Below are 27,993 nucleotides of genomic sequence, written 5' to 3' on the forward strand. Positions count from 1 at the left end.
CAGTCACATGTCCGTTAGGACGGACATTGCTGTTCCTTGGAGTGGTTGCACCACTCAAAAATCACCTGCAAGGAATTTCTTGACAGGAAGTCAAGCTGGGGTCCATCTCAGTCATCTCAGTGCAACCTGTGGCATTAGACCCAAAAAATACATACAACTTTCCTGCTACTTGTGCCAATTGTTAATAATAGGTCAGAAGGAAGGGGAAGTGTCACACCTAGCTTCCATGTTTGCAAGCATCCATTCCATAACAAAGAAACGTGTTCTAGAGCAATGTTTACCAAGCGGTATGCGGAGCCACACATGGTGTGCGGTTAGACAAGTCCGGCGACAACCTCACATTATGATTATAATTACAATATGTACTATACAAAAAGTTATTCTTTTATTGACTAGATCAGTCTTTTCGGTGCACTCATTTCCCAATACAGCAGCAAATTAGACACTTTTCAATTGGAATTAGTAATTAAAAATTAAACAATTATAGAGGATATTTTGCCTGTATAGGAATACCTGTGTTCCTTGAGCATTTTGACTTGACAGTTTGTTGTGCTTTGGGCACAAAATGTAAATTATGATCCATTAAGTATATTCCACCCTGCAATCAAACACATGTGAATGAGGCCTGAGAACCGTCAATCAAACTGCCAGTGGCAATCATTATGAAGAGGGAAGGGAACAGAAATGTTCTACACCTGGCCTTTGACTCACCCGGGAAGAAAAACTGGAGCCAGAAGTCTGATGGAATGCACTATATGAGAGCCGAAGGGACAAGTGCATGTATAAACAATATTTTTGAATGATTGTGACCTTTGTTAGATAATCGGTTCAGGGAAATAAAAGACATATCACACTCACACATGAACACTCCGCCCACACAACAATATAAAGGTATCAAATATACATGAATTAAACACAGATAGGTAGAGACCAACGGGAAATTCACTATTCACCAGGATAGATCACTGACCTTAACACACAGGTAAGTTGACCGAAGATTTGTCTAATATTAGTTTGCGTGAATTATGTTTTGATAGTTCCTTATTATTTTATTGTATTTTATCTGTTAATACACTCTAAAAGTAACAAGCAATTTAACTAAGAAAGTGTTCCTGGCCATATGTACTCAGCTACATTTGTATTGTATTGTTTATTTTACAGTAAACCTGATGGGTTTCAAATTTGGATTAATAAGGTTTTCATTAAATGTTAAAATGTATATGATATGAAAGATAATTCTAACATGTGTTAGTTGATTAGTCCTAGTCTGTCTTGAGTGACAAAATCTATCTCTACATAATTCACAGAATCTCTAGAGTATGTTTGTCTGGCATAACTCGGGCAGTGTGGGCACCGGAGTCCCTGATTGGCCAACACGACGCATCGGCTTCACCGCTTGGCAGAGTTTTACGTCCAGAGCATGACTTAGGCACCATCTAACCCAATCAGTAAATAAAACATCTACTGATGCATAAACTTGGACAAATCATTAGTGTTGTTATCTGGAATCATTGGATGTTTCGGGTCTCGCAACAGACACCCTCCTCCAGGAGACCCGACGGAGGCTGATCAGACCACCAGGCCTGTGTCCACTGTCCAAGTGGCATATATGCTACTGAGATACTAGCAGGAGGTGTTGGCGACATTAGGAGGCTCTAAAGGCACTGTGTTGTCCTTCTTGGCCAATTAAAACCTGACCCGTCTCCTTTACTGACTGACGGAGCTTTGCATTATGTTTGTGCTGCTTTGGCAATATAGGTGGCTGAGTGTACAATATAATTCAGGAGGGTGATTGTTTTGCAATACATGCCACAAGTCATGAATGCCGCGTCTGATCGGCCCCGACGTTGGCTCACACGTGACACATTGAGCCAAAGGTGATTTCACTTACAGCCATATAAGGATGCCACAAATGTCGCTGACCCGGCCTGGCGGAGATCTGCACTCAGAAGAGCTGTCTCTTCTAGTTTCTATTGTTGCTTTCGTGTGCCCCAGGAAGACTAGCAAACACCATGTGAAAGCGGTAATGGGGATCCGATCCAATAATAAATGTCCTTCTATTAACATATTTGCTTTATCTTTGTTTACCCATGTTAACCGTCCATTGCTTAAGAATGGCCAGAGAATTGATGTTGTTGGTTGCTACGGCGATCATCTGCGTGGCTCCAGGCATACATGGACAAGAACATATTTTTGCCGTTGACTCACAGGTAGGACTATTAGAATTCATCCATTCGAACTGACATCCTACCTCAACACTGGGGGGGGGGGGGGGGGGGTACCCAGATGACAGCGATGTGACAATTTAACTATTCAATACCAACGAAAAAGTCCATTACTGCATCAAGAAGTAATCAACAAACTATACTATAGAACACTTCTCACTTTTCACGTATCAGTCATTACAAATTCTCGTGTGTGTGTGTGTGTGTGTGTGTGTGTGTGTGTGTGTGTGTGTGTGTGTGTGTGTGTGTGTGTGTGTGTGTGTGTACCAGGTAAACACACCAAGCAGTGAAGGCTGTGGGGAGACTAGACTGTGCTTTAGAGTAAACCAGTTGCAGCTTATAAGACCAGGGATTTGTGAGCCAACGGCATCTGGCTGTCTGTTCACCTCCATCGTCCTCAACACCGGCACTAGCCCTTCCAGCCTTGATATAACAATAAGTGGGATGTCCGTTGGATACATAGCCGTAGGATTTATGGTGCCAAATAGGGTAACACACGCACACACAACACACATATTTGCCCACACAGACAGTCACTGAAGAGTCCAGTTATTCATTACCTCTCTCTCTCTCTCTCTCTCTCTCTGTAGGACGCTCTAGTGTTTGTATGTGCTCAGAACAACGAAAAGAATGGCGAGTTCTTCTTCCGTACAATGAAGAGAGATAGCAGGGGCGGTCTCACTCCAATGAAGCAGGTAAGGTCCTGTTAAAGCAGGGCTTCTCAGGGGGTCCTTGAAGGGGTCCCATCCGGGTCCCCCAATAAAATTAGCAAATGTAGCATGATGACAATCGGTTTAAACACTTTTATATTACGACTATTCCCAGACTATTTTTTTCCCTGCGCCACAATATATTTTCATGGGTGTTCATGGCCAAATTATTCAATCAATGTAGGGGTCCTTGACATGACAATGCTTGAGAACAGCTTTCTAACTTTTAAAGTACTGTGACAGTGGCCTGCTCCATTTAGTGACAATAATAATAATAATAATAATGATGATGAACAGTTGTCCATCTTCCTTTATCATAGAATGTGAACGAGCTCCGTGGGACTGTGGAAGTGAACCGGGCCATGATCACATGCGAGTTCAACGTTCCTCGGGGTGAGATGGATGATAACATGGTCCATGTCGTCCTGGGCAGAGGGACGGTCATCGGCGGTAAGTACAGATCTCACAGACCTATACAGCCCCAGAATGGCTGTAAGTATAGATCTCACACAGACCTATACAGCCCCAGAATGGCTGTAAATATAGATCTCACACAGACCTATACAGCCCCAGAATGGCTGTAAATATAGATCTCACACAGACCTATACAGCCCCAGAATGGCTGTAAATATAGATCTCACAGACCTATACAGCCCCAGAATGGCTGTAAGTATAGATCTCACAGACCTATACAGCCCCAGAATGGCTGTAAATATAGATCTCACACCTATACAGCCCCAGAATGGCTGTAAATATAGATCTCACACCTATACAGCCCCAGAATGGCTGTAAATATAGATCTCACACCTATACAGCCCCAGAATGGGTATATAAGCATATATCTCACATAGACCTATACAGCCCCAGAATGGCTGTAAATATAGATCTCACACCTATACAGCCCCAGAATGGGTATATAAGCATATATCTCACATAGACCTATACAGCCCCAGAATGGCTGCTATTCAATGCATTTCAAGTATTCCATAACACAGGTGGCAGGCCGATATGATATGATTATTTGGATTTTTGATGGCATCGGTGTCTTGCAGCCGATGTGTCCTGACTTTTAACCACGTTCAACCTGACGTATACCTAATTTGGCCATAGATGAAAATGTGACTATAGGAGGAGTAGAGGCTTTGGGAGGATGGTGCACAAGGCATGCTGGTAGTTGGGAGTAATGTACAGTGGAACGCAACCCAGAGGAACACATTCTTCTACAGTATTCTTAGTTTAAGGTCATATGGGCGCCGTGCAATTTCAAACTACCATTTCCTACTAATAGTGTTAACTCTGAGTGACTGCAGTTTCTTCCAGCGGTGGTTGTGTAAGTGATGGGTTCAAACAATACGTTTTGTTTTGTTTTACCTTCAGAAAACCTTATCCGCATGGCCACACTCCTGGACAGTGGTTTGATCGACGTGACCGATCCTACCAGCGCCTAGACGTCCTTCAGCACCATGGACAGTGTCTCACGCAACACATGCACATCCATGTTTAAAACCCGTCCTTCAGCACCATGGACAGTGTCTCACGCAACACATGCACATCCATGTTTAAAACCAGTCCTTCAGCACCATGGACAGTGTCTCACACAACACATGCACATCCATGTTTAAAACCCGGCCTTCAGCACCATGGACAGTGTCTCACGCAAGTGACGCAACACATGCACATCCATGTTTAAAACCCGGCCTTCAGCACCATGGACAGTGTCTCACACAACACATGCACATCCATGTTTAAAACCCGGCCTTCAGCACCATGGACAGCGTCTCACGCAACACATGCACATCCATGTTTAAAACCCGTCCTTCAGCACCATGGACAGTGTCTCACGCAACACATACACATCCATGTTTAAAACCCGTCCTTCAGCACCATGGACAGTGTCTCACGCAACACATGCACATCCATGTTTAAAACCCGTCCTTCAGCACCATGGACAGTGTCTCACGCAACACATGCACATCCATGTTTAAAACCCGTCCTTCAGCACAATGGACAGTGTCTCACGCAACACATGCACATCCATGTTTAAAACCCGTCCTTCAGCACAATGGACAGTGTCTCATGCAACACATGCACATCCATGTTTAAAACCCGTCCTTCAGCACCATGGACAGTGTCTCATGCAACACATGCACAATGCACATCCAAGCATTATCAACAACTGAAAGGTCTTAACCCATTCAGGACGCGGGAACCCCTTTTGGCGTTTTACGCATTATGTTGTACTTCAGCTATCGTGAAAATGTGGCGCAAATAGATTTGAACTCATATCTTCGCTTCTGTGGGTCCCTGGAACAACATATTTTCAGATGGGGGTTGTCGGCCAAATACATATATTTTTGGGGATCCTTGACATGAAAATGTTTGAGAACGACTGACATATAGAAACAGAGGTTTTTCAGAAAACTGTCAGGATTTAGAAGGCATGTGTAGAATCTAACTCAGGTCTAAATGTCTTAACAATCAATGTAGACTTAGGCGTCTGTCCTGGTTGTTGTAAAGTGATGTTAGATCCTCAGCAGAAGCCACATTTAGCATGTTGAGGTTTGCAAAAATATAAAGTGTTATAAATAAAGTGTATTATTATTAAATAATGTTTATTCTTCTTCTTTTACTACATGTCTGTAGTGCACGCAGTTAGTCTAGTTTTGTGAAATCCATGTTTAATTTGCAATGGCATGGAGAAATATTTAATTAGTGGGTTTCTGCTATCCTAGATCCACAATCGTCATCGTCGAACATCACTATACCAATCAATTACAATATTCAATATTGAGCCTTTATTATAGTGTTTAAATTGAAGTGTTAGAATCTATAACACTTCAATTTAAACACTATAATAAAAGCTCAACAACTAAAGTTGAAAACAAACAAGGATCATTTTGGTTGGAAGCATTGGTAAGGCAATGATTTATGGGAGAATTTATCAAAAAGGATGTACACAATTTTGTACTTTCTTTTTTTATATATCACCCATTCTTGAGATAAGGGACAAAACCTTTTTCAAACTGGATTTTTTTTTTTTTTAAGATACATTCAAATCAAATAGATGTATTTGTAGACACAGGTCTCAACTACCAATCTTGAGAAGGAACAGGTTTTTCGCATAACATTTCTTTCTAAAATGGGACATTTATGCACTTAATACCTGATTCATGTCAACTCCGTCAGACACACTAAAATCCCTTTTAATTGAATTTTATCATTTCAACAATAATATAAAGTCCTCAGTTATCTTATAATGGCTTTCAGTAATCAAGTTAAGTAATACAAATCTTTTTATATTATTTTGTTCCAATATCACACTATTATGAAATATCCAATTTCTCAAAACCGTCATTTCAACCTTTATTTTCAATATTATAACATGAAAACCATGTAAAAAAAAAAAGAAATCATCATTACGTATCATTTCAGTTGGTGTTTCAATACATAAGCACAAAAGATTTGACAGCAAATTTTCTATTTCTTTGGAAATTAACAAAAACATCACGGGACGAACGTCTGACGGAGTTGACGAACATCTGACGGAGTTGACAAGTTTAACTGATTTAGGTTCTAGACCACCTAGGATCTTGATTCTGGTGACTAATCCCACATTTTCAAGGATGAGGAATACAGTGGTACTATTTAGATTTGCCCTGTGAACATGGCAGCCATTTTTCAAAATGGCCGCCAACTTTCTGTTATTTCCCAATAACTCAAGTTCTACACCACCTAGGATCTTGATTCTGGTGACTAATCATACATTTTCAAGGATGTGGGATACATTGGTACTATTTAGATTTGTCCTGTGACCACTGACCATGGTAGACATTTTTCAAAATGGCCGCCAACTTTCTGTTATTTCCCAATAACTCAAGTTCTACACCACCTAGGATCTTGATTCTGGTGACTAATCATACATTTTCAAGGGTGAGGAATACAGTTGTACTATTTAGATTTATCCTGTGACCATGGATGGTAGACATTTTCAAAAATGGTGGACCTGCTATTATTTTACCAATTTACTCAGGGAATATTATCAGAATAATATAAAATCTGTGAATACATTTCTTACCAAGAATTTTCTTCACCAATGTTTGTAAAGGTGTCTACTAACATATCCCACATTGGTTTCTATTTGACCACCCTAGGGGCATGTTTGACAGCTGCTGAAAGTTGGGTACCATCAACAACCAATATAAGGCTAAATGTTCTAAATTTCATTATGCTTTAAGTAGCATGTGGCATGTCAAACTAGGGGCTTTTCATGATTCTGGATCCATTCCAAGCATTAGTTTTGCACAAAAAACACTACGTTGGCTAAAAACGGCCATAGCCATCATCACAGATGTGATGAGGTCAGCACATGTCGGCACATTTGGGCAAGTGTCTATGGCCAAACTAGGGGGTCTATGGCCAAACTAGGGGTCAAACTCCTTGGGCTAAATTCGGTGAGGTGAACAGTGAGCAGTGAACAGTGAGGGAAAGACTGAAGACAGAAGATTTGGCTTCAGGACCATCAGGCAGGATGTGCAGACACTGAAGGCATCAGTGTCTTTCTCTGTGTCCCCAGCATGTCAACCAAAGCAATGTTACCAAATCAAAGGAGCCTTCACCTCATGTCACCTGGGGCTGGGTGAGCAATCGTATCCTGTATCTAAACTCACAACTAAATACAGACACTTGGCCAGACTGCCGTTTGAAAGGGTCAAACCCCTCATCCTGATTGGGGAAGACCACCCCACCTAATCACACCAACCGAAGAAGTGAGGTTGGGGCCTCCAGGTGGGCCAGCAGCCATCTGCACAAAGACTGGGCTGGACCCTGCAGGAAAGCAATCTCCAGCCAAGACAATGTAAGTTGACTATAACAGAGCCCCAGAACACAGAGCTCAGGAGAAGGATGGAGAAACACTGGCAGGAGGCCACCAAGATACAATGCCCCAGAGACCCAGAGTGTGCCACCACTGGCAGTAAGGAGATCAACTGCTGCAGCAAAGATGTCATGAAAGGCAAGTCTCCACCAAAAAAAACCCTGAACCTAATTGGGGTGTCAAGAGACCAAAGTTTCTCCCCCACAGTTCCCTGCAGTGGCCAGTGAAGTCAAACTGTGCATCTGTACCTGAAAGGGGCAAGTCAAAGGCCAGAAAGCCCACCTCCTTTTAATGTCCTGTCAGTAGAAACTCAACCTGCACCTGAAATAAGCCCTTACCTCTCCCAGAGAAAGTTCATCCTTGAAAATGTAATGATTAGTCGCCAGAATCAAGATCCTTGGTGGTCTAAAACTTGAGTTATTGGTAAAATAACAGCAGGTTGGTGGTCATTTTGAAAAACAATGGCTGCCATGGTCACAGGACAAATCTAAATACTACCACTGTATTTCTCATCTTTTAAAATGTATGATTAGTCGCCAAAATCAAGTTCCTAGGTGGTCTAAAACTTGAGTTATTGTAAAATAACAGCAGGTGGCGGCCATTTTGGAGAAAAAAAATGGCTGCCATGGTCACAGGACAAATCTAAATATTACCAATGTACCCCACATCCTTGAAAATGTATGATTAGTCACCAGAATCAAGATCCTAGGTGGTGTAGAACTTGAGTTATTGTAAAATAACATCAGGTGGCGGCTCTTTTGTAATATGGCTGCCATGGTCACCACGAGACAAATCTGTGATGGCCCCATAGCCAAAAATGTTCCTTAAGGCATGCTCTAACTGTGTGCCAAATTAGAATACTGCCCATTATTCAAAAACAATAATTTTATTGTTTTAGGAACACTTTTGTCAACTCCGTCAGATACACGTCAACTCCGTCAGACACAAAATCTGACGGAGTTGACGTCTGACGGAGTTGACAAAATGGCATTTGTTTTCATCTTAACCCTCTTTAGTACAATGTAGCCATTTTGTTTTTGCTTAATTTTGTTAGCTAAACCTAACCCCTAAACTAAAATAATAAACATTATTTTGGAATTCTTAACAAAGATCATAATAATGTCCTGACGGAGTTGACATGTAAAAGCTGTGACCACATTGTTATCAACATTGTTTGTTTAAAATATCAAACAATTGAATGCTTGTCAGACCAGGTACTCCACTGTTGCAACAAATATAAATGGGACTTGGAAAAGGAGTCTTCAGGCTAAATCTGTCGACAATATTTTCTGATTAATTTAAGACTTTTAAAAAAACCTGACGGAGTTGACGGAGACGTGGGACGAACATTTGATATGAGATATTTAATAGAAAATATAAATTAAATTAACTGTGTATATTATTTGCTATGTTGTTGACAATCTACTTTAATTTAGTATGTATATTTATGTGATTGTGACAGTATTAGACACTTTTTTGGCAGTTTGAAATTGTGGCCACTTGCTGGGGACAGGCTAAATACAGGCCTTTTTGGGTACAGGGCCTGCTTTTAACTAATTCAGATGGAATATGAAAACAATTATAATGAAATTAAGGGCATAATAATACACAACTGTATTACACTTAACTTTGCAAGTGCTTTTATTTTTATGAATTAATTTATTTTTTACATAAAATAAGGCTCTTATGTGTGGGACATGTTTTTTCCACTTTTGTCCCTCATCTCAAGAATGAGTGATATATATTTTTTATCCCACGATTTTGTAACCCATTTTTCACCCCTGTGCCAATCATCTACTGTGATCCTGGGCTCTACACACCCTCCGCCAACCTGGGGAGAGCAACGGACTTAACTCGTGCTCCCTTCATGCCTGAGTGTCCAAGTTGCTCCTTTACACCTGACAGGGGGGAGTTTCCCTGGTTGGACGTAGTGCGTGGAAGGAACACCAACCAGTTCCTTTCGCCTCCATCAGTCGCCCCGGCTGGCCAGGGGGAGGCAGTTTAGAATTTTGTACTTTCAGCTATTTTGCGTTTTCCAGTTCTTTTTTATGAAACAAATAAATAAATCCTGCTCAAGCGATTAATCCGCCGTGCCTGGTTGGAGCGGATAGTTTTTCACTTTTGTTGTTGGATATAATAACATCAGATTATAGTAAGAAAGCGGTTAAAAAAAAGCTTCTTTAAAACTCTTAAAATATATAGATTTGAAACGTTGACTCTAGAGCGTCACAGTCCCACCCCCGAAATTGTCTTCCGGGGCGGTGAAAAAGACTGGTACGCTGTATTTCTAAGAAAGAAACAATAAATAATAATATTGATCTCTCTCTCTCTCTCTCTCTCTCTCTCTAAGCGAGACACTTAAAGTTGTAACCTTTGATTGAAATTCAAAAATTGGGAATAAAAAAATCTTAGACAATGTTAATGACAGAACATAATTTAGAATTAAGTATGCGTGAATGAAAACAGGGACATCATGCGCACATATTATCACATTTTGTTGGGAAGGATCCAATACTGAATTATTGCCAGTAGGTGGATGGTGTTCTCCCTTCGTCCTTGTGCCATGTCAAAGATATTTTTAGAACTCAAATCAGAGTCATTAAGAAATACACAGGGCAGAGAGTGGCATGAAACAATGATACTTTTTAATACAAGGGATCACCAGCCCAGGGAGACTGCACGCATGCAAGCCTCCTGAGCCCTCTCCATTGCTCTCCTTTATACACACATGAGAGCAGAGAATACATTGAAGGTGTGGTCAGTAGTGGTCAAACATGGTCAGACATTGGCCTCCTGTAAGAATAGGTCCTCTGATGGACAGCCAACAGGTGGATAGTATTCTCATTTCAAAACTTCTCTTACATTCCATCCTTTTAGTTTTTTGTCAATGAATCTAAATATTAATTTATATGAATATGAATATTAATTGACACCAAAGAACATGAAATACTATACTCTATGCAAATTTACTACAAAAAGATGACTTTCATATATGGACTATATCCTGGAATGAGCAAGGTTTACATTCAAGTGTATTCAATGTCACACGATCACTTGTTTTTTTTATTACACTCAGGACACTTCTGATGGCTGGTAGGGGCGAAAACCCATTCTCTTGGGCGAAAATTCCAATCCTACGATCCTCGATTTGTCTTTTGTGAGCGATCACTTCATATAGCCAGCACTTCAAGTGTATAGTGGTTGCATGGTTTTCCTCCACACAAATGTTCGTTGTGTCACAAGTTGTAGCTTCATGGCATCTAGTCTTTTTCCCCATGGTTGGCACAGCATTCCTTCTTTATCTGGCTCTCCTCACATCTGTCACTGGGGGGTGACCGGGGTTGAATGTGAGTGGGCCTTCGGCCTTGGGAGCCTTGTAGGATGGACATGATGATGTGACTTCACGCATGGGTGTCACTAGCCCATGTGACATATTTATATCTGTCAGGTTCCTCAGAACTATAGAGGGGAAAAAGCACCTTGTGCACATTATTTGTTCACTTGAATTATTTCCACCATGATTAAAAAGGTGGTTATACAGAATTCATTTCATTATTATTATTTATTTTACATTAATTGTTTTCATAAAACAGTGGACTAATGTCAATGTATGTGTATATTTACCCAACATACAAACCCAGATTGCTTTCTCCTTGTTTCCATTTGGGTTTTCCCCTTTTTTAAACACATCTCCTGATATGTTTCTCTTAATATTTTGGATTTCAGAGCTGGAAAAAACAAAACAAACACTACACCCTATACTAAACATTTGTTCTATAAATTAAGGTTTATACCTAATTAGTAATACCTAATTATTTAAGACCTCTCTTGATCATGACAGTCTTTCATCAGATTATTACACTATACTTCTAGTTCAGTATGCCAATCCGAATATTTCAATAATGTCTGAGATCTGTAATACATTCGTGTCTCTTTTGTGGGATTGGTTTCTTACCTTGTTGACGTAGTGTGTTATAGACAGATACTAATTTTTCCCTTGTAATTTCCTCCTGCAATTGCATTTTTATTTATTTATCCCAATACCACAACACTCTTCCTAGACACGTTAATCTAAGATTTTAGTGAGTTAGTCAATATTCCCATATTAACCATGCCGTGCACAATGGGGAAAAAGATAATTGTCATTAAAATTGTCACACATTTGGATAGGCTCTCTGATCGGTACATCAGCCATCCTCGCCACCTGGAACAATTGAATTAACAGTGACTTCCATCCTGGAAAGTAGAAAAGAACAATTTTCATTATATTACAATAATTTTACCTAAAGATAACATGTTATACAATATACATAGTGATACATTTTACATTTTAACACTTATAAGCCTATTCAATAAACATCACACACACCACACAACCATACCCGGGTCATTCATCCTTGATCACACTCATAGCTGTGGCCTAACCAATAGGACAGTACTTGAGTCACAAGACTCAGCTTACTTTTTACTGAAGTTGCCTGCATAAATGGCCAGGTGCCATTGACACCAACAAAACCTAACTCCCCATGGAGACAAGTTAATGTTGCTGTTTACTAATTACTCATGTACATAGCTACAAATAAATCAAACATGATGAATTATTTCACTAATCACTCCAATTTACTTACAAATACTTAAAATGAATTAAATCTAAATGTTCCACTGCCTATCAAATTAATCAAATTACCTAGCATATGCAATGAATTAAATTAGCCTATGCGTTCCCCCCCTGTGAGCATTTATTTCTGATTCAGACAGAGAGAACTGCTCACAATCGCTAGGGATAATATTATCAAGCTATTTAAAACACCACCAACCTATTACCACTAACTGTAACTTCCTCCTTATTTCCCACTCTGGGAATGCCCTCAGAGTATCAGTTGACATGACAGTGTGAAGGAGTCAAGTCAGCTGTTTGATTGACAGCTGCATGACTCAGACTGAGCACATTGGTGAGGAAAGACCCTCCATGGATATATACACAATAATACATACATATCTGGCCCTGTAGTTGGGATCTGCTATTTCTAAAAATCCTGTTCTTTCAATGGATATATAATATATACACAATAATGCATAAACGTATCTGGCCCTGTAGTTGGGATCTGCTTTTCTAAAGATCCTGTCCTTTCTACCGACGCACTCAATTCTGAGCGAGTTTTAATAAGCTAAAATGGGCCATTCCTAGATTATACAACATGCTGGAAAGGTGCGGCCTTATCCGCCTCTAATGGCATGCCCAGGATCTGGTCATCCCACCTTAATGGGATGTTAAAACATATTTAGGACTACCGTTAAGCCGATACTGTTAATTTACATAATTCTTTCCCTAACTTCAAATAAACTCATCTCACATTATCTAGAAAACAACAAATCGGAAAGATAACATCTAGGAATAAATACAGAAAAATCAACAAAACAAAACACAATGTAGATTTGGTGGGTTTTTAACTGTTAAATCTCGCTTATTGGAAATAGCTGATCTGCAAGTCCTCTCCCGTAGATCAGACCTGGCCAAAATACAAAATACTACCAAAACCGCATTACCTCCACCCCCCTTGTCTGCGTAAACGTCAGCTTATTGGATTAATTGGTGACAACAGCGTTAGTGAATGCAAATCGCCATGTAGCCCAAGACTTGAACTGATCATCAACTCTACAAGACTCCACAAGTCTACAAGATTAAAACCTCACACATTGAGGTACAAGTCGAGGGCCGGACTGTGTTTCAACACACGGCCCATCTTTGGGGAGAGGGGTAGCTGAAAATTGACCACAAGTGATATACTTTCACTGCTGATCAATAGTGAGAGAAATGAAGACGCATGCTTGCGCTTGTGAGCCCTTGATACGTAACTTTGCACTCGCAGTGCATTGTGGGACTTGTAGTATTATGGTGGTCCGTGCAATATACCAGAGGACCAGTTCTAATACTAATTAAATATCATCCTACGGGCTACGGGCCAAAGATCCTTCATGGGCCTTATTTGGCCCCCGGGCCTTGATTTTGAGGCCTCCAGGGAGCCATGACACCAGCTGCGCCAATGAAGGTGACAAAATTGACACCGTTAATGACACCAAGAGACTTTGCCACAGCAGGAGACTAAGCCACAGATCATGTAGGTTGTGAAAGTGGCACTTCTAATGTTCTCATTGATAAAATAATAACGCTAGTATTTACATGACTTGTAACTTGCACAAAAACATAACGTTCAACTGGCAAGTAGAGAATACAAAAACCACACCTGCGAAATGAGGGGTGTTCTATTGTACATCATCATAAATGGCGATTTACTGCTTTCTATATAGATAATATAAGTGATATTATCCATAACTAAACCTTTGGCCTCCTGGGACAAATTATATGATCAGCTAGACACCCAATTCAAATTGAGCCTCATAGCTTATCCTACAAATGTGTATGTGTCTCAATGAACTGATCAGCATGCTTGCTGCCTTCTGTTATGGCATAGAAAAGTCCCTGTCTAACACAAGGATGCAAGCTGGAAGTGACAACTGTTTACACCCCTTCTTGGGATATTTTGCAAGTTTACTCTACTTACAAGGACGAAGCTCTCACTTTCAAAATTGACGTTACTGGCATTTGTTGCTACAAGTAATACAGACAAATCAGATTAAAATATTCTGACCATTGTTTCTCCCATAGGGAAAACATGACAGTCACAGACTGATTGCAATGCAACAGCGACTGTTAAATCTAACACCTGAGGTGACTTCTAGAAACATGCCTTGTTGTTGAAGTGGGACTCATAAATCCCTTTGACTTATAAGGAGTACCCTCTTACAGACTGAATCACCGGGGTGTCCAGCACGGACACCTGTTACTTAAGTGACATGATGTCATGCTATGAGCCTCTCACGTAATTTAAAACCAGTTACCTAAAAACTAAAACAATGACCAGCTCAGTGGCCTTGTGGACAAAGTGTCCGGCTGACCGCCCTGAGACTGGGAGGTCGCAGCTCGACCCCCGGCCAGGTCAATCAAAGATTCTAAAAATGGGACCCAGTGCCGCCCTGCTTGACACTCAGCATCAAGGGCTGGACTGGGGTTCAATCCCTGCGACATACTAGTGTCATGTCCAGGGGGTGTACCTATACATCAAGTTGCCTCACGCTACAGAAACAGGAGATGGGCTCTTCTAGGCAAGGCCACTTAAATAGGAATACTCTAGTCTGCAGACGATTTTAAATCTTTCGTATCCCACAAATGACATATCTCTTAATGTTCTATACCGTTGTACATTATCTATTTTATTTAAGGGTACAATATCGTTTACGCATTAATAATCTACCTATACTTAAGTCAATCTGTAGAGTCGAACTTGCCTCTGACTACAGACCACTATTTGCATGTTATATCTGAGTGGCAATTGACCACTCTGCACAAAATTACATCCCCTTTTGGGCTGTAGGGGTTTCTGATTTGAGCGTAATCTTATATAGGCCCCTACATTTTTGGTTCCTCTCAAGAAATCATTATGCCTTTTAAAACTATCTGTTCCTTGATATTTATTCACATCAGGATCAATTCACTATGAGACTAGTGAGTCCTAAAACTTTAATTCCATTTTCTGATTAGATTATTGACTATAGGAAAATGGTATGGTCATATTTACAAGCCAGCACTACATACTCCACATTGAATCAAAAGTATATTCCCTAAAAATGTCAAATGTCAGCTAGTGTAGGCCTACTACCAGAAGTACCAGTATATAAAACTATACGGTCACCTCAGCTCACAAGCTCAATGACCCCCCCCCCTTGAAGGAGAGTGTCTTGTTACCTGTGTTTCGAAACTGCTTAATTTAGGCATGTATCGTAGCGGAAATAGCACACTTGGCTCATAAGCCACTTTTACTCACCCACTCATTGTGAGATCACCGACACACCACCACCACAACCGCACATCGCCCCCGAGACGCTCAGTGTTCAATCACATGAAAAGAAAAAAACAATCATTAGTTCATCAAGCCCATGGTCCATTGTTCATCTGTCCGAGTGCACGCTGTCACTCACATGTCCTTGTTCCCAAAATGTCATTTCCTGCCATTTCCTGCCGTGTTGGGCCCCAAACCAACACATGCAGATATTGTTCAGAAATCCAAGTGCATGACAGTCTACTGACTGTGCATGTGGCTTGTATTGACCTCTCTTTAGCAACTGTGCGATGTGATAGGTAGTGTTATCAGTGGTTCAACAATAAACAGGTTACGCAAAAACACAGTACTATTCATTTCTATGTTTGGTAAATCAACTCTGCTAATACGACTCATGTAAGAGTTCCGCACGTTTCACTTTAGGTTCATATAATACCATTACTCAATACTCCAATGTGGTAACTCAAGTTTCTGCTTGTTTATATATGACCAACACAATTCCAATTTCATTATCCCTAATGGATGGACCTATTAGTATATTTAGGTGGGACTGCGTCTCGCGCTCAATTAAATAGTCCCAACCCACATACTTCAGCCCTTCATACATTTTAGCCATGTCGGAATATCTGTCCTACATGGGCACACTTTTGTGAGCTTGTTGATTTGCTAAATTGAAAAGGTTTCTTAAATATAGCCACAACTAATATCAATTTACTCAAGTAAGCCCATGTTTGAATTCTACTACAATCACTTGTTACAGAGTATACCTATAGCGATTACGTAATACATTTTTAGAAACTTTCTCCTGTAATACTGTAACACTGAACTTAATACTAGACTCATTAACACTCACCCAAAAATCCTCCTTGCTTGCCTCATCTCATCTGGTGTGTGGCCACTCAGGACAGCTGCTATGGAGGATGGGGGTGAAGGAATCTCTACACTGCCTATCCTGACAAATGTCCATTTAGCTAAATCTGACTTTAGGTTCCCTAAGGACCTTCTAGTATTTCTCAAAAATGCACAATGATATATTCTGTATAGTAACAAAACAAAACGGGAAATCTCCCAGGAAAAACACACAGGGGTTCCCGTCTTGACTAGGTAAAAATATGATGATAGTTACACACATTACCTTATTCTATATGGAATACTATATATACATACATACATACATACATATATATATATATATACATATATATATATATATACACATACACATATATTTTTCCCTTGCTTCACCTTTCCTAACCAGCCATAACACTGGAACATTGCTATACTGTCATCACATTTATGATAAGACTAATAGCATACTATATGGCCAAAATAATTAGTTAATCATGTTGCTGTTAGTTAATTACTTTGACTACTTGAATTTGAACCATTTCCTACCTACTGCTCTGCTATCCTCCTTGACACATGCCAACAAGGTTACACTGTTGTCCCTTCTCTCTTTGTGGTGACACCATGGAAAGTGCTATTCCTGGCTGACTACCAGGCCTACATTCTTTATACTATTTTGTTCAAAATGCCACAACCATACTATAGGATCATGATTGATTTTTACAAAATAGTATTTCCGTTCATCCATATGTAAGTGTACATTCTACATTGCACATTCATACTCAGCTGCTCGAGTCTTACGCACAGAACCTATGAATTAATCTCATACAATTTGCTGTCTCACAATTCTCCTTTGACCTCCCCGGTGAGCTTGTCGGTCCCACACGGAGAGAAATGACAGAGAATTTCAGTGGACGCTATTTGTATGATATTCCTATACTTGCTCCATCCCATTGACATTTTATTTGGTTTTTTATTTTATTTATATAAATGCCTAACTATACGGGCTTCATTTTCCGCTTGCTACTGGACAACGATTTTGATCCTGTTCTATTTTACGAGCTCCGACATCTGCAATTATATTCACTTTACATTACTGCTAACGTATTAATTATATCGTCTGTAATGTGAAGATGATTATTTAAACGTGTAGTTCAATATCACGCCTATTTTCCTTTGTCCCTGTTTTAATGATCGAGATGTTACATCGGCATATCAATTATATGCGCAACATAACTATGGACTTCAGTTGATTTATACCAGTCATATACCGATAAAGGACTTCTAACCTACTTATTTATGCCAGTGATATACTGATAAAGGACTTCTATCCTACTTATTTATGCCAGTGATATACTGATAAAGGACTTCTATCCTACTTATTTATGCCAGTGATATACTGATAAAGGACTTCTAACCTAGAGTGGATTATTAACCACATGGCCTTATAGCCAAAAACATATTTATCAATACAATTGATAAGGGAAATGTCACCCTTGGAGTGGATAATACCACATGGCCTTATAGCCAAAAACATATTTATCAATACAATTGATAAGGGAAATGTCACCCTTGGAGTGGATACTACCACATGGCCTTATAGCCAAAAACATATTCATCAATACAATTGATAAGGGAAATGTCACCCTTTTAAGAATACTAGGATCTTGTACGGTTGTATCTGTAACGACACAGCTTTAAAATACAAAACCCTAAATTAAACATTGAGTCAAACCACTCTTACCCCAAAGTCCGTTTTGGTGTTATCCCTGTCGATCAGCAACTCAGATTCATATCTACAGCGCTATATCCTGAAAAAGAGAATGCTGATGGACAGTGGAAAAACCGTGCTCACACAGCGCCATAATTGTCAAAGATATTTTTAGAACTCAAATCAGAGTCATTAAGAAATACACAGGGCAGAGAGTGGCATGAAACAATGATACTTTTTAATACAAGGGATCACCAGCCCAGGGAGACTGCACGCATGCAAGCCTCCTGAGCCCTCTCCATTGCTCTCCTTTATACACACATGAGAGCAGAGAATACATTGAAGGTGTGGTCAGTAGTGGTCAAACATGGTCAGACATTGGCCTCCTGTAAGAATAGGTCCTCTGATGGACAGCCAACAGGTGGATAGTATTCTCATTTCAAAACTTCTCTTACAGCCACAAGGACTGATTATATTTATTCTTCTCTTGATTACACAAATACACACACAACTGGTAATAGCTCAACAGATTTCTGCATGATTATGTCTGGTCTCTGAAGTAAACAGACAATAAAAAAAAGAAATTGAGTACTGATTTATAAATGAGACGTAGCTCGCGGAGTTAGTTCATTCAGACATACTCGAGGGGGTTCATGCCATGCTCAAAGGTGCATACTATACTCAAGGGGTTAACATGCTGCATTAAGTGTGTGCAAGTCCCACACGTCATTCGCCGATGCGGCAGTCAGCTGACCAATTGGGCGGGGTACTTAAGCTCACTAGACTGCATGCTCTTCCTGCCTTCCTCTGCAAATGGTTCCTGGTTGTATGTGATGTTTTCTCCCAGCACCACCAGTGAGCTCTGCTATTTATGCTCCCCATGGGGGGGTTTATTGTATATCTATCTCCCTGCTCTTAATGTTTCATGTTGGTGAGAAATCCAGCAGAGCCGAACGCCAAGTCAAATATCATATGCACACTTGTTACTCATTCTGTAATAAATATTGGTAAATCTATTCGTGAGTTGTCTGACTGAACTGTACCTCAATGAAACAACACAACGAGTAGGTCACTTACAATGTTTATTCCTCTGATCTGCAAGAGGGCGACAGTGTATAGGTTCTTCTAATCTGCAAAATACTAAAACATGCTCTTGTGTAAATATACGTCATGTGAGACAAACTGTATATTTTAGTTTTAGAAAAGGTTCCAAAATATTGTTAAAAATATCACAACTTGCACACAAACAGTTCAAATACTTTGGTATGATTTTGTTCATATATTATGTCTCCTCCTCCATTGAAGACCCATGGGTGTATCAAGTATCAAATTATGAAATATAAATTAATTATCTGATACGATTTGTACTGTACTGTGATACACTAATATGTGCAAAATACATTTTAAATTGATTTTAAATGTACTGTAGGCTCAACATTTGTATTGTTGAATTTTTATTTGTTAATTCAATTACAAAATATAATGTTTTAGACATACAAACACAATAGTAATCAGACAACCTCTTTACTGCGCTGCAATAGCTAAATTAAAAGGTTTACTTTGGACGAATCTCCTCTTCTTTGATGGAGGAGGAGGCCAAATTCTTCTGCGTGCAAACAGAACAGCTCTGGAGCCATACTGCTGTGTTGCTTTTTTGATTTGGGTACTTGACACAACGTGACTCTAGGGGGCGCACTCACTGCCTGTAAACCAGTTATGCAGGCTTGAATCTAGGGGGGAAATTAAAAGACAATGCAAGGAATAAATGCATTCGCCATGTATCCGAAGGAAGTCTGATCCAATCACTTTTAGATTTCTCCAGTTTATTCCTGAGTTTAAGTTTTGTAGTGTTCAAGATCTGATTTTAGGCATGTTTAAGCCTCCAGGAAAATCCGTGTTGAGGTTCTTAATCCACTGTTTTTCATTAAAACGTCTTTGTCCTACTGTCCAGTTAGGATTGTGTTGAAGTCCAGCGCATTTTAGAGCTTCAATGCCGTGTGCCATGAAATGTTGCACCAATCTTGTGGTTGTCTTTTTGGCATTGTTAATATTGTATCTGTGTCGTCCCAGCCTAGTACCTATTGTTTTACCTGTCTCTCCGACATATTGTAAACCACATTTTTCACATGTGATTAAATAAATGCAGTTGCTGGTTCTGGCTGTTATTTGTTGTTTAATCTCTAAAACGCGTTTTGTGGTTCTATTTTTTACTAATTGTTTGGGTTTGAAGTATTCTGGTCCCTGGCGTGCTGGTGTGTTGATTTCTTTTAGCTTGCTGTGTACTAGATAATCTTTAAGGTTTTTATTTTTTCTGTAGGCCGATATAATTTTATAATCTTTTAGAAGATCGTCCCTTCGGTTCTCAAAATTCCTTTTTATTCTGTTGTTGGCTAGTGTGCTCTGTGTTGAATAACTGGTTATCAGAGCCAATTTGGGGCCTGTATCTCGCACTCTTATTTCTAAGAAGGTATTTTGGGCTTTCCGGAGGAAGGTCCTAGTGTATCCTCTTAGTCTGAGAGCATTAAATAGAGTTTTACAAGCTATTTTGAAATCACTTCTTTGCGTGCAGATCCTATGGAATCTTAGTAGTTGTGATTTGACTATTCCTGTGTAAGAGTGTGTCGGGTGGAATGACGTTTTGTGTAATAGGGCGTGAGTGTCTGTTTCTTTAAAGAATACTTTTAAGTCTAGTTTCCCATTTGTGTTAAAGTTTGGGCCCTTGAAGATTGTTACATCAAGAAAGTCAATCCTTTCTGTGTGTGTCACATATTTTATCGTTATGGATCTATGATGGCTATTTAAAACATCAATAAATTCCTGGAATTCTTCTTGGCTATGTTCCCATATTCCAAATATATCATCTAGAAATCTATAGTAATGTGTCGGTTTAAGTCTGCATTTTTCTAGTGCTGTCTGTTCCCATATGCTCATGTAAATGTTTGCATAAGATGGTGCAAATCTCTTTCCCATGGCCGTGCCTTTGATTTGTAAATAGAATTTGTTGTTAAAGGAAGGGGGGGGTTCTAGGACCTAGGCAGTACCTGCACATGCACATAATTTTATCGTTCTGCTCCCACACTGTGGTAACCCGTGCAAATAGAGTTGTCCCCATGCTATTTTTTTCAAACCAAGTAAGAGTACAAACTACTTAATTTTTAGTCCTTGCCGATACCGAGTATCGATACGAGTACTCTTTATTTTAGTTGAGTAAGTCCCTTTTTCTCATGCAAATGGATCTCCGATCTATACTTGTCAGTTGTGCAGTATGCTTGTAGATCGGCTGTTTTTGGCGATTTGCTGCGGTGTTGGGTCAGACTTGTCAGCTCCCGTTGCATTCGTTCAGCCATAGTGTCAATTGGATGGTATTCGGGTCAGAGTATCGGAGCCCGTTCCGAGTACGAGTACTTGAGGGTGGTATCAGCCCGAGTACCAGATACCAGTATCGCCGGTATCCGAACAACAGCAGCAACGAGCATGACACCACTGCATATTGTGCATAGTGCATAATACATCATATAGAATAATTCATAGGGAGTTAAATTAACATGATAAATAAGGTCCCTGTGTACATTTTCTATATGTTGTAAACTTGTATACCTGCAAACAAAACAAGCCCACAAATTGATATTTGAGTCAACAAACAGTGTGGTATTTTGGTTACCTGTCTAAATCCCTTAAACACCTCCGTTATCCGTTATATTATGCGTAGGTGTGGTTTGGGCGTTACAGTAATTAAACTAAATTTAACCAATCACCAGTCCACGTGCCATTGCCTTTAATAGATCCCTTATCCGTTGCCCGTTAGTGCTATATTGCTTCATAGCCTTACGGTCTATAGTCCATGAAAGAGTGTTGCGTTGCTAAATATCAATTTAAGGGAAAGCGTGCCAACACGCCCATGACCACACCTCTAGGCGCAAATACCGGTGTCGGCAAAAAAAGATAGCGGTTGGCGCTGGACGAAAATACCATTAAGGGACAGAGAAAGCTCCTATATTCGTAATTTTCGGGCAGCGGCTGAATTGCGGGCCGCACTGTGGGTAAAGTCTGAGACGAAATTTGAGCCCCTAGGGCTCCATTTTCGTCACCGCTATACCACTTTTTGAAACACTTTTTTGAATAGTTCAACTAGCCAATTTACATTGACACATTGTGAGCTTGTAGACTGGCCATTTTAACTATTCAAAAATGTTAGCAAAACAGTTTAAAAAGGCAAAGAAGTTTAGGGATAAGGGGTTTACCGGTGACGAAAATGGAGCCCCTAATGTCATAGTAAATGTGATCTGCTGTCGCAATTACGCCCATATGGAAGCCCATATGAAATGCCAGAACAGGTTCTGACATTCCATATGTTGATCCCTCCCCATCCATACTTCCTCTTCGATGTCTCCCTTTTGACCGATACCTGTCCATTCAAACGCTATAGACAGATAAAAGATATTAGTGCAGCCGCGCCTGGCAGCCAGCGAAAACTAGAGTTCTCAACAGGCCAGAAAGTCCCGGCCTTCATCAAACCCTGTACAGTAGTCTGTCGTCAAACAACCTGCAGACGAATCATGACAGCTGAGCTAAAGGCGATGGATGAACCTACATTGTTTTAGGACAACCTTGACTCCTTTTCCCTGAATCATCTCAGTGCAACCTGTATGGCATTCGACCCAAAAACTACATACAATTTCCTGCTACTTGTGCCAATATTGTTAATAATAGGTCAGAAGGAAGGGGAAATGTCACACCTAGCTTCCATGTTTGAAGCATCCATTCCATAACAAGGAAACGTGTTCTAGAGCAATGTTTACCAAGCGGTATGCGGAGCCACACATGGTGTGTGGTTAAGTCCGGTGAAAACCTCACATTATTGTTGCAATATGTACTATACAAAGTTATTATTTTGACTAGATCAGTACTTTTTCCCCAATACAGCAGCAAATTGGACACACTTTTTAATTGTCATTAGTACCGGTAATTAAAAATTAAACAGTTATAGAGGATATTTTGCCTGGATAGGAATACCGGTGTTCCTTGAGCATTTTGACTTGCACATTGGTGTGCTTTGGGCACAAAATGTAAATTCTCCATTAAGTATATTCCTTTATTATTGTTGTACACTAGTTAGAATAATCAGGCCAATTGACAAGAGCTGGTTCATTGAGAAAGTTTGACTTAAATGTACCATCAATCAAACTGCCAGTTTATGAAGAGGGAAGGGTGACACATCCGAGAGGAAACGCGGAGCCGGAAGTCTGATGGAATGTACTAAAGTCACTGAGAGCCGGAAGGAGAAGTGCATGAAAAAGCAATATTTTTGAATGAGTGTGATCTTTGTTAGATAGTCAGTTCACACTCACACAAAACACTCCGCCCACTTGACAACAATATAAATGTATCAAATCTACATGAATTAAACACAGATAGGTAGAGTGGAACAACCAAAGGGTAATTCATTATTCACTATAGGATAGACCTTAACACACAGGTAAGTTGACCGAAGATTTGTCTAATATTAGTTTGTGTGAATTATGTTTTGATAGCTCCTTATGTTTTTATTTTATTTGTTAATGCACTCTAAAAGTAACAAGCAATTTAACTAAGAAAGCCTTTCTGTATGTACTCAGCTAAATGTTTATTTTATTTTTTATTTTACAGTAAACCTGATGTGTTCAAATTTGGTTTAATAAGGTGTTCATGAAATGTTGAAAATGATATCATATGAAAGATAGTTCTAACATTTGTTAGTTGATTAGTCCCAATAATTCACAGAATCTGTAATCTCTGTTTGTCTGGCATAACTCAGGCGGATTGGCCAACACAACCTATTGGCTGATTGTCAGAGTTTTACGTTGCATGCTATGCTACTGCCCCCTGCACTGTCTCTTGGGGGCTTAGAGACAGTCAGTTGGGATGATGCTAGCAGCAGGTGTTGGCGACACTATAGGGAGCTCTAAAGGCAATGTGGCTCCTCCTTCATCTGACCAGAAGTGTAGAATTCCTTCTGCGCGTCGCGTCGTTGTTGCCGCTGAACAGGAAACTTCTGTTCGGTCTAACCCGGGGGATTGCAGTTTATGATTCAGTCAGTCCAACATTTTGTCCTTCTTGGCCAATTAAAACCTGACCCGTCTGCTTTACTGACTGGTGGAGCTTTGCGTCATGTTTGTGCTGCTTTGGCAATATAGGTGGCTGGTTTTGCAATACAACATGCCACAAGTCATGAATGCCGCGTCTGATCGGCCACAACTTTGGCTCACACATTGAGCCAAAGGTGATTTCACTTACAGTACACCCAGATCAGGATGCCACAAATGTCGCCTGGCGGAGATCTGCACTCAGAAGAGTGTGCCCCATAGGAAGACTAGCAAACACCTTGTGAAAGCTGTAATGGGGATCCAATAATAAATAATGTCCTTCTATTAACATATTTGCTTTCTCTCCCTCTACTGCTTAAGAATGGCCAGAGAATTGATGCTGTTGGTTGCTACGGCGATCATCTGCGTGGCTCCAGGCATACATGGAGCTCATCATCTTTCGTTTGCCGTTGGCGTAGAGGTATTATAATTCATCCATTCAAACCGACATCCAATCTCAACACTATGAAAGACCAAAGACATTGCTCAGTGTTATACTGTACGTAGATCGCTACACCAAAGATTCCTGAAGTTACACTCCTACAATTCCTATAACTAACTCCTACAATTCCAAGTGATTGTCAAGGTTCAAATATTATTTTGGGGGATTGCGAAAATGACTATAAACTACAATGTGTCGCTATAATGGTAAATAACAGAAATAAAATGTAAAATAATGTGTGTATGTGTGTGTGTGTGTGTGTGTGTGTGTGTACACCAGGTAAGCGAAATCACCCGTACAGGCTGTGGGGAGACTAAACTGTGCATTGAGACACCAGCTGACTGTGATCCAAAGGACTCTGACTGTATGTTCGCCTCCATTGTCCACAACACCACCACTAGCCCTACCACCCTTACTGTCGAGCTCTGCGGGGAGTCCACTGGATTCATAGCCATGGGATTGACTAGGGACCTGGAGGACACCGAGGTAAACAAGTCTTAGTACTTTTCTGGTTTCTTCCTCGTAGCAGTTTTTGTATTGAAATGTGAATAAAAATTGAATCAATCAAATTATTTTGTGTTACCAAATATATGGTAACACACGATACACACATAACACACCGTCCACTAATGTCATTGAAGATTTTACTTTCATCATAGGAAATATTCAAACAACCTCTGATGCCAAATTCAAAATGTCCAGTAATTCATTAGTTCTCTCTCTCTCTCTCTCTCTCTCTCTCTCTCTCTCTCTATTTGTACGTCTCTAAATGTTTTGATGAATTGAACAAGGTGGACAACACTGAATTCGTAGTGTTTGTATGTGCTCAGAACAACGCGAACAATGGCGCGTTCTTCTTCCGTACACAGAAGAAAGACAGCGAGCACAATCTCACTCCAGAGCCTGCAGATAGAGAGACGGTAAGCTCCTGTTAAAGCAGGTCCTCTCAGGGGTCATCATTGAAGGGGTCCCAGGGGGTTCCCCCAATGCACTTGAACCCGATTTTATACTGAATCGTTTTGACATTTTCTTTTTGAGCGGTGCAGCAGCTCCAAAGAACAGCTTTGTGTGTATGTTTGTCTGTCTGTTTCAGCACAAAATGTCTGTTTGTCCCATGACCTACAGCTGCAGATCATCAACCCACACCACACAGACACACACACTTACTTTGTCTTTAGTTCAATGTTCGTTTTGTAAACGCATTGACGTCATTGACGTCATATTGTCTCTTTATTGTTGCTGAGCAGTTGACCATCTATCTTTATCATAGCGTGTGACAGAGATCCGTGGCTCTGTGGACGGGGACAAGATCACATGCGAGTTCAACATTCCGGATGTAGAAGATAAGATGCATGTCATCCTGGGCTCAGGGACAGCTGAAGCCTGTAAGTACAGATCTCACAGACCTAATAGCCCTAGAATGACTGTATTACATAACACCAGTGGCAGGCCGATATATCGCTTATTATTTAACTTATTTGATCTGTATCGGAAATTTTGCAGGCGATGTGTCGTGATTTTGAACAACTTTCAACCTGGCGTACCTAATTTGACCATATTAATAGGTGAAAATGGGACTACTAGGAGAGGCTTCGGGAGGATGGTGGTAGTTGGGAGTAAAGCAAGCCAGGGAAACATTTTCTACTGCAGTATTCTTTTACGGTCACGGGGTGCCAATTTCAAACTGCTATCCCTACTAAATAGTGTTAACTTTGAGTGACTGCAGCTTCTTCCAGCTGTAAAAAAGAAAAAGTACATTTAAAAGGTTGTGTAAGTGATCATTTGGGTTAAAACGACAGGGTTTTTGTTAAGGGGTTACAGTTCTAAATTGTGATGGTTGCTATTTAGCGTTTGATCAGGAACAGTGGTCTCCCTGTCTCTCCAGATACAGAAAACAGAAAATACAAATGTATAATAAAATTAAATAAACACACACGTCTCTCTCTCACACACACACACACACACACACACACACACACACACACACACACACACACACACACACACACACACACACACACACACACACACACACACACACACACACACACACACACACACACACAGTATGCTACTCAATTCATGGATGCACACATATTCATAGTTAAAATGTACAAATTGAATGCGAATCGATGTATTACCAATGTTTTGTTCTACCGTCAGTCTCCCTTGACGTCTTCACACCAGCCCTGAGGAGCGGCCTTATGACTGTGACCGATCCTACCGGTGCCTAGACGTCCTTCAGTACCATTCTCACTCAACACACGCACATCCATGTTTTAAACCCTGATGAATAGAGCCAAACAGTGTGCTGTCACTGCCTGTCAGAAGTCACTTTCTCCTATGTGTCCTGGTTGTTGTAACATTATGCTAGGTCCTCAGCAGAGGCAACATTTAGCACTTTGAGGTTTGCAAAAATATAAATTGTGCTACAAATAGTGTATTATTAATCCTTTATTACGCGGCTTTTTGGATAACAAACCGCTCTGCTCTAACAGACCGATGATGCATAATCACCTGCTGTGCTGCTTGATTTACTGCTGAATTCAACATGACAGCCATGTAGACATACAATGGCATTTAGAGCAAAAGATTGCTCACAAAAATGTTTTTGAAGCGAGAAATAGACGATGCCGTACCAGAAATTTGATTCTATTTGAGCAACTAACTTCCTTGTTTTCCGACTGTGCTGCAGCTGAGCTGGGCAGACGGCCAGCGCGACACTTTCATTACCGTAAGCAAGGAAATACCTTGTTTTGTTGCGTTTTGGGTAAATGTATTAAGTATAGCCATGTAATAAGCAGGATAACGCATGGCTAGGTGGTCATGACCATCTAGCCATGCATTATCCCTTTCTTAAAACTCTTAACATAATGATTTGAAACGCCTATGGAGAAAATTACGGTATTTTTACTTTCCGACTCCAGCACCGGTGAAAAACACTGTTACGCTCTATTTCTAAGAGACAAAGGCTTTAGCTTTTTAATAATAATAATATTAATGAATCACTATTAGAACGTCGGAAACTGATTATAATTCTTCTCTTGATTACACAATTGATATTTAGCGTAATGCTTTCTGTACTAGTATGTGTGGTCTGTGTGGTGTCTGAAATAAACACAGCATGAAACAAGCAATGAGTGTACTGATTTATAAGTGTAGCACT

The 27,993-nt window shown here is 40.2% G+C and overlaps 1 protein-coding gene across 1 annotated transcript; it reads left to right on the forward strand.

Moving 5' to 3' along the window:
* The first annotated feature begins 958 nt into the window (after nt 1-958).
* LOC308325051 (putative ferric-chelate reductase 1) lies at nt 959-27,964 on the forward strand. The gene is made up of 6 exons (XM_080777436.1): nt 959-982; nt 24,707-24,806; nt 25,107-25,313; nt 25,619-25,747; nt 26,098-26,212; nt 26,991-27,964. The coding sequence occupies exons 2-6, from the start codon at nt 24,708-24,710 to the stop codon at nt 27,059-27,061; spliced, it is 621 nt and encodes a 206-aa protein (XP_080633562.1). The 5' UTR covers nt 959-982; nt 24,707; the 3' UTR covers nt 27,062-27,964.
* Nucleotides 27,965-27,993: the final 29 nt, after the last annotated feature.

Source organism: Protomyctophum bolini, assembly GCF_963924005.1.
Source record: "Protomyctophum bolini genome assembly, chromosome: 12".
Taxonomy (NCBI): Eukaryota; Metazoa; Chordata; class Actinopteri; order Myctophiformes; family Myctophidae; genus Protomyctophum; species Protomyctophum bolini.

Bases quoted from the DNA above. Each gene is read 5' to 3' on its own strand.
- LOC308325051 (XM_080777436.1), top strand. From the start codon at position 24,708: ATGGCCAGAGAATTGATGCTGTTGGTTGCTACGGCGATCATCTGCGTG. The intron at 24,807-25,106 runs GTATTATAATTC...TGTGTACACCAG, and splicing joins CGTTTGCCGTTGGCGTAGAG to GTAAGCGAAATCACCCGTAC. The intron at 25,314-25,618 runs GTAAACAAGTCT...GAATTGAACAAG, and splicing joins GGGACCTGGAGGACACCGAG to GTGGACAACACTGAATTCGT.